At 32.5% G+C, this 8,336-nt stretch overlaps 1 protein-coding gene across 1 annotated transcript; it reads right to left on the bottom strand.

The window, feature by feature from the left end:
- Positions 1-5,002: 5,002 nt before the first annotated feature.
- On the bottom strand, positions 5,003-7,824 carry LOC108456304 (zinc finger protein WIP2). The gene is made up of 2 exons (XM_017754903.2): positions 7,004-7,824; positions 5,003-5,605 (listed from the first exon to the last, which is right to left on the bottom strand). The coding sequence occupies exons 1-2, from the start codon at positions 7,646-7,648 to the stop codon at positions 5,162-5,164; spliced, it is 1,089 nt and encodes a 362-aa protein (XP_017610392.1). The 5' UTR covers positions 7,649-7,824; the 3' UTR covers positions 5,003-5,161.
- Positions 7,825-8,336: the final 512 nt, after the last annotated feature.

The raw sequence follows: 8,336 nt of genomic DNA, 5'->3' as shown, positions 1-8,336 counted from the left end.
TATCTTATGTTTATTGCTTTTATTTTAATTCGTATTATTAGATTTAAAATTATAATAATACATTAATAAAAAAAATTAATATGTTGGGACGAAATGTGACTATAAAGAAGGCTCATTTAGAGATTTAAAGACAAAAACCTCATTAAAGATAACTATTGATTTTTGTTATAAGTTTTGTGACGATATTCGTCTCTAAAATTTTGAGGATGAAATTCGTCCCTAATTATTTACGAATATTTCATGAATTTGGGGACAATATTCGTCCTTAAAGTTTTGGGGACCAAAAACGTCCTTGACTATGAGGACAATTTTTCATTATCGTCCTTAAAACTCTTCGGAAACATGTTTTTATAGAATGCATGTTGGGATGACTTAAGTGGTCTTTAAATCATTTGGGGACAATTTTCAGACTTTTTAAAATGTCTCTAAAGCCTCTAAATATATCATACAAAAATAACTATTTTATATTCTAGTTTAAAAATTAAAAGGTATATATTTAAGCTTAAAATAAATAAATAATAATAATAGAAGATTAAATATAAATAACGTACGAATCTGAACAGAATTTAAAGTAAAATTTTCATAATGAATTTCAACAAATATATAATACCAATACAGCTGATTTGTTCAATAATAATGTAATACTAGGAAATTTCCCATTTCGAGAAACTGCAAACATCTCCGTTTTTCACCATATGTAAATGACGTGTTTCCCTACATTCCATATGACACTCACTAATCAAAATTCAGTTGAAATTTAGGCTATAATTGGCATAAAGGATGAAAAAAAAGTGAGGAGATGAAATTTTTTTGAACTTGATGGTTAAGGTTTAAGCTAGGAGGATGTTGGAGTATTCTCATTTGAAAGAGTCATGTCTTCCACGCTCTTTTCTTTCCTCCATACTAAAAAATAATAATAATAGAAATAGCAAGGATAAAAGTCATGTAATTCACAGCCACCGCATCAACTTGTTGAGGTTCAAATGAGTTAAAGAATTTAAATGACGATTCACGTACGAAAGAGAATGTGCAAAGAATTGTCTAAAGAGAGGTTGTTGATTTACCTATTATGGTGAAGAGTGAAAGGTAGAATATGAGTAGACCTGATCATGAATCAGATCATTCATTTAAGTTTAAAAGTTTGTTCAAAAAGTGGGAGAATTTAGACAAAAATAAAAACCCAAAATATAGGTTTAGACACAAAAAAAAATAAAGCCCATTTTTTAAATAAGGCAAGCATTGGGTAAGTTTTTTGGCCCAAACCCTGCTCGACCCTAATTTGCCTAGTTTTTTTCTTTGCTGTCATTTTGTTGTTATTTTGTTACCATTTTACTATTATATTGCTACTATATTGGTGTTTTTGTTTGGATATTATATAACTCTTATTTTATTGTAAATTTCATTACTATTTTATAGATATTTGCTGGCTAAGTTGGAACTATTTTAGTATAAAGACTATTTTAAATATATTTTCAATATGTTAAAAAATATTTATTTAATGTTTTAGTGTATTTACTTTATTATATATTTTAATTTGTTTTATATAAAAAAATTAATAAGGTTAAGTTAAGCTTGAGTTTAACATTTTTTTATTTAAGTCAAGTTTAGACAAAATTGTAACCCTATTTTTCAGGACGAGCTAAATTCAAACTTAAAAAATAGATATAAAATTTTGCATCAAGTCAATCTGAATCCAGCCTATGATCTAATTTAAACATGAGCCTCTACTATATTCTAGAATTAAAAATGAGTATTTATAGATAAGACTAACTTTTTCAAACATGTGAGTTATAAAATTAAAATTGAGAATTTATAGATGAGAATAAATTTTTCGGACTGTATAAATTTCGTTAAGTCATTTATAAGCTATTTTAACCCTTAAATAAGTTGCGATGTGACATGAGTAATACCTGGAGTGATACGTGTGTCATGAAAAGAGGGACGCAACACCTATCTCTAACGAAGTTGGTTGAGCAAGGTCATGTGACTCCATCTAGTCAAGTATCGACCACAATATAGGAAGGTAGGGTAATGGTGACGAGGTAGTGGCTGTAAATACTGTTGTGCTGAGGTACCTATTATAAATATAGTATACTAGGATCCTCTATGCAACTAAACCCTTTAATTTTTTTTGTTTTTTAGAATTAGACCCTTTGCTTCACTTATCTGATAAAAATAGTACTTTATAGTTTTCAAGTTAAAATCCCTGATTTCATTTTCATTTTGGTTTGAATGGCATGAACCAACGTTAACCTTACATTTGATCTTCAGACCTTGGTTAGCAGAAATGGAGAGCCTTGATAGGCTTTTTTCTTTCTCTTTCTTGCTTTGTATACTATTAAACGTATAGCTACCTTAATGCAAATTACCTACAACTTGGAGAATCTCTCCCAGCACACCCAAAGCACCACAAAATATATGGGATCAAATAAAGCAATTTGGTCATGGATAATGATCATGGCAACAAGAGATCCGATATATCTAGCTTTTAGTATAGTCCATAAAAAGGACTTTTCAAAGGTGTTCTTCCCCTTATCCTAAGGTTTGTTTTCCCATTTTATAATTTTATCTCATCTTGTTTTGCCTTTTTTCAAAGGTAAATGTGATTACGAGTCATGATCATTTCTACCTTTTTTTCCCTCTTTTCTTTTTGCTTTTTGGGCCTCTCAAACAAAGTTGCCTCAAATACTTTTGAGGGTCAGGCCTACCTCAAAGTTCCTTTTTTTTTTTTGCAATTTAGTCCATACATTTTTTAGGGTCATATCGTTTTATTTTATGGGGTACCTTGCTTATATCATTTCACTTGAAAGCAAGTGAATTTAAGCTCTTTGGTGTCTAATAAATTAAAAAAACATGTGTCACCTTTCATGATTCGCCCTGATTTATACTGGCACTAGATTAGAATAATAATTGTAAAAAAGAAAAAGGACCTTGGTTTTGTTTATATCCCTTTCAAGATTTTGTTTTAGGTTAAAAGTAGTGATAAAATAATCATATCTGCGCTTTAATTCAGTAATAGTATTGGTATTAAATGTCTTTTATGATAACAAACGAATTAATGCATTTTTAACTTTAAACAAAATAATGCTGCTTAAAAATGTAGATCTATAAATCATGAAAATTTTACTCGACTTCAATAATATAAGAAAACATGGTACATCTTTCTAAGATATTGGGAGGAGATTGGTGCTCCTATTAAATTAGAATTTGCAGGGGAAAATGTAGTGTGATTGGAGCTCAAGGGACACAAAGCTGTCTCATTTGTGTATTGGAATATCAATGCAAGCAAAATATAAAAAATATTTTATATATACATATATTACGTAATTGTAGGATGCTTGGTCTCCTTGACAAGCTCACGGGAAAATGTGCCGTATAAATTACAAAAGTGATGTTGAAAAGACAATATAGATAATGGGAAAAAATCAAAATAAAAATATTAAAATAAAGTGGGCCGCCTAGGGATTTTAAGCAGTTAAGGCTGAGTTAAACTTTTAGGGAAAGCAAAACAAATAATAATAAGCTTCTGTTAGCTTTCAGGTTGCATTGCATGTGATGTGTGTAACATTTGTAAACATAATCCCCTATCTTTATTAAAGAAATTCAAAGATCTTGAAGAATTATCTTGGGGGTTAGAATATAAAACTTTAGATTTTGAAATTAGGAGGATTCTTGACAATTCCTGCACGTACATGCATGCATGAGTTAACACGTATGCAAGTGCTTAGGTGCTTTATTTGCTTAAAAGATAATCCTTTGCAAATAAGAACCGATATGTAGAGAGATAGCCAAAAAAACTAGTTGGCCAATGGGGAGAAGAATGGTCCCAAGGGGAGGGAGCTGTCAATTTTTGGTATGGGACTGGCCTTCCCAGCAAAAGGGTGAGTCATTAAACGTGAATAAAGGCGAACTGCAATCTGATATTCGTATTAAGTTAATACTGTTGGTGGATCTAGAGAGTGATCTAGAACAGTAGAGTGAGGAATTTTTAAGCCAACTTTGTGCTGTTTCTTCCTTGGAGGGGTTAGAGATCAGAAAAGGAAAATCACGTAATCTTGTCCCCCCCTCCCCCCCTTCATGTTCTTTTTTATCATTATTGCTATTGGGGACACTTGCAAATATTTGCATATACATTCATTCATCTGAATTCGTGAAGAACTATTTCTGTGAGAGGAGAATGAGAGAGATGGTCAATCACTGATTGAAATGTCGTTTCATGCTACAGTTCATCCATCAGAGATGAGGGACCGTGTATGCACTGTAGGTGGCATCAGTGTGTGCTGCAGATTTCCCCTACCGACGCTGCTTGGACTCCACCCTGCCCCTGGCTTAACCCTTTCTCTCTCCAAAGAAAGCTGCAACTAGATCCATTCCCAACTACTTTTTCCCTTTAGTACGAGTAACCCTAATCACATTTATTTTTGTAGATAAACCGATCGAACCTGATTTTAAACGAGAAGAAAATTCTCCCAAGAAGACTTTAAACTACTTCTTATTTGATCCCTCACTCTTATAATTAGCATCTTGTATAAATTAGTTGTATTACTATTATTCCTCTATACCTATATATCTTTTCTACTGCAGCATACATCCCATTCCCATATCCTCACCATCTTATATGAACTAGTTGTAGTACTATTGTTGTCCCATCCTATTCCTGTAGGAACAATCATCCCACTCCCACAATCATAATTTTAGTTTATTTTTTTACCCTTTTATCTCTCTGCCTCTGCTAAAAGTTAATAATTTGCTTTGAATTTTCAAACTAATACTGAATTTCTTCATATGACATGTTCCATCCATCGACAAACACCTCTCTACTCACCAAAGCAAAAGGGCATCATAAATATGCACCCCAAAAGGCTTATTTGTTTGCAGGATGAAAAGGCTATCTCATTATCAACTACATTTAGAACATCTGGCAAAAAAAAAAATACAATTGGAATAAAATAAACCCACCGGTTTGTTATCCAGCGATGATCAGCTTCCTTTATGTTCATCATTATATATTAAAAGAACATAGATTTTCCATTCCTTCTTTTCAAAGAGTAAGTCATAATTATCGTCTAATGCATCAATATACAATAAAGGTTTATAAGTAGAGGATTAATTGGCCACCCCTTCATTAACCTTTTAATTATTTTATTTCCCCAATTATTCATCATTGCATGAAGTCATAATCTTGTTCGACTTCAGATGCGGGGTCATCATCTTCCTCCAAGCCGCTGATAGTGATGTTATAAGCCGCATGGCCTTTCCCAAAAGCCTTAATGTGGTCTTTAAGAGATCTCTTGTGTTTGAAATCGGAGCCGCAAGTGCAGTACCACAACTTCCCACAGTTCTTCTCATGGGTTCTCCAGTCGCCTCTCACAGCAAATGCCTTGCCACATTTTCCGCACATAAATGGCTTGATCCCATGCTTCCTCTTGTAATGCGTTTGCAAAGTTCTGAAATCTTTGAGCGGCTTTGCTCTTGGGTGATCAATATTGTTCCTACAACCTGGTGCACAACAATAGCAAGGAAGCCTCAGCATGCCTGTTGGTTGGCTTCCCTTCAGTGATTCAGGCCCTTTCCTATACTCAGATCCATGCCCCCACATATGCATCTGCTACATTTCAGTCAAAAAAGGCAGCAGACTTGAAAATTGTTTTTTAGTGTAGAAAAAGCTTAATTATAACATAAATATTTGGTGAAATTAAGTTATTGCTAGAAAAATAATATTACTACCAAACAAATTAAATGTTCTATATCAACGTTTAAGACCAAATCATTTTAATGAGAAAAATATACCCCTGAACTGAAATAATCAGAAATTGCACCTAATGAAAACAAATTGAAGTTTAGAACCCTAATATAAGTTTTTGGTGTATTTGGAAGAGTGTTTTTCCCCCGTTATATGAATTATATTTTAATTTTTTCAGCAAAAATCAAAATCGCATAAAATGGAATAAGTATTGTTCATGAAGAATCAATAGTCTTCACTTAACTCCAATTGTGAGATACATTGCTCTGTTGAGAAGCGAAATTGAGTTGGCTGAGTTAGCCTATTGGATGCTAATTAACTACTAGATATATATTTTTTATTTTTAGAACAATTCGATATGGGTAATAATGCAAATTCAAACGAATTGATAGACCCCTTATATAAAGCAATAAGAACTCTCTTCTCAAAAGAATAAAAAAAAAAAAAACTGACCTGGACTCAATTATCTAAAATGAAAAACTAATTGGATCGTGGTTCATCCAATTACCACTTAGTTTGTATACACCAAAACAGGGTTAGAATTTCTTTTATATATTTATTTTTTTAATATTTTACTAATCTTTCTTTAAATAATGTAATAAATATTTCTAAAAGTTGTACAATAGTACAAAATTGGGAAGAAAATGCGAAGCCGTTCTTCGGTTAGGAGAGTCAATATATCCTAGGTATTGGATTTTGACAAAGCCTGAAATATGCTTTCTTATAAGTTTGAAAAGCAGTTGCTTTGTTAAGAACATCCAAGTTCCCAAAAAGAAACTGACTTGTACACTGCCTTCCAACGAGTAAAGCACAAAATTCGAAGTACCAAACACACGAGGAAGATTTCTTGTGTTGTTCAATCAAAGAAACAAAACAGAAGGAACTCATCTCTGACTCAGTTTGCTTCAGACAATTTATTCAAACCACAAATCCTACAACCCATGCAAACCACACGACGCAACAAGGCAAAATAAAAAACACAGAAGATATCAACAAAAAATATACCCATTGGAAAGATCTGCTGCTATTTCTTCTTCAAAATTCAAGCACGAGAAAAAAAAAATATTAAGATCCCCAGCAGGCAAGAAATCATAACAAGAAAAGACTGAATGTTTTCGGGGGTTTTTTATTATTTAATTTTTATGTTGTACTCATTTAAAAAAAAAAAGAAAAGAAAAGAAAGAAAGGAGACAAAAGGAAAGAGATGAGGGCGAACTTGAAGGAGACATTCAATAATTCAAGTAATAGAAAATTGCTTACTTGCATGTTGTTGTATCTATTGAAGGTCTTGCAACAAACAGGACAAGAGAACTGCGTAGGGCCAATAAGGATCTGAGAAGGGGTAGGGATCCAATATTGTCCCTTGTTGAGAGTGTTGACAGGGTACTCATCCCCATCTTTGTCTCTCATCTCCGAGAATGATGATGATGATGATAAAACTGAAGCCAACTCTGAAGCGGTAGGGCTTGGTAACCCTATATGCAGTGCAACCGTAACAGTTTCATCTTCATCCTCCGCTGCACCACTACTCAAAACCAGCCCCCCTCCCTCTTTCCCTTTGCTCATCCCATTGCAAATATACAGATCCTGATCTTGGTCTTCAACACCGTCATCATGTTCCTCCTCTTCTTTCTCACACCTTGTGGGAGTGGGAGTCAAGCTCAATAGTGGCAACTCTTTTCTAACAGGTGGGGAGGGAGGTGATGAGGTGCAGCTAGTTTGGTAGTGAAAAAATGAGTTAGTATTGGTGGGGTCATTTCTCATGAAGATGGTGGTGTTGTTATACAAGTTTTGGGTGAATAAATTAGGGTTGTGTTGAGGGGGTGGGTTTGGAGATGGGTAATTTTGAAGAGGGTTGAACTTGTACCAACCTGAGAAGAAACTGGAATAAGGGTGGTCTGCCATGGTTCTAAAAAAAGAGTGTTTGAAGGAATGGAAATTAACAACTGTTTGGGGGCTTAATTGATTTGCTTCTATAGATTTTAGATCGAAACAGAAAAGATGAGAGAGAAGCGAAGAGTGTACGATATACCTGAAGGGTGTAACCGGTGGTGGAGGATAGATGCATCGCTTATTAAAATTAAAATTAAAATTAATATTTAACATTGATATAAATAGTGCAAATGCTCCTACCGACCTGCGTTTGAATAACATGTAATAATTATACTCTTTTATCATTATAAAAAAATTTAATATTTTAAAAACATTTAACTTATAGAGTATAATTATACGGTGATTTTTAATTTTTTTGGTATTATAATTATAATGTTTTATTCAAGATTTATATAAAATTAATGTTATAATTAAAATTTTTGTTGGACACTTAGATAATATATAAGTTCAAACTCTATTATCTTCTTTCCTCTTTCTCCATTTTGTAATGATAAAATATATATACACTTATACGAATGAAATAATGATATATTATAAAAGGTACTTAAAATAAATTCAAGTAAATTCATTTTAAATTAACATATCATTGTCAAGTTGTTAACAAGTTCGTTAACATTGTATAAGATTATACAAGATTCATGCATCAAATATAAATTCAATTAAAATATTAAAAGTTTAATTCTCAAATATTAAATGTTGG

This window comes from Gossypium arboreum, chromosome 9 (assembly GCF_025698485.1).
Source record: "Gossypium arboreum isolate Shixiya-1 chromosome 9, ASM2569848v2, whole genome shotgun sequence".
Classification (NCBI taxonomy): domain Eukaryota; kingdom Viridiplantae; phylum Streptophyta; class Magnoliopsida; order Malvales; family Malvaceae; genus Gossypium; species Gossypium arboreum.
This window is presented reverse-complemented; position numbering and strand designations above follow the sequence as displayed.

What these genes read in the sequence shown, in the direction of transcription:
- LOC108456304 (XM_017754903.2), bottom strand. Translation starts at nt 7,648, where the DNA reads ATGGCAGACCACCCTTATTCCAGTTTCTTCTCAGGTTGGTACAAGTTC. An exon ending in ATAGATACAACAACATGCAA is followed by an intron (nt 5,606 to 7,003) that starts GTAAGCAATTTT and finishes GAAATGTAGCAG; the next exon opens with ATGCATATGTGGGGGCATGG.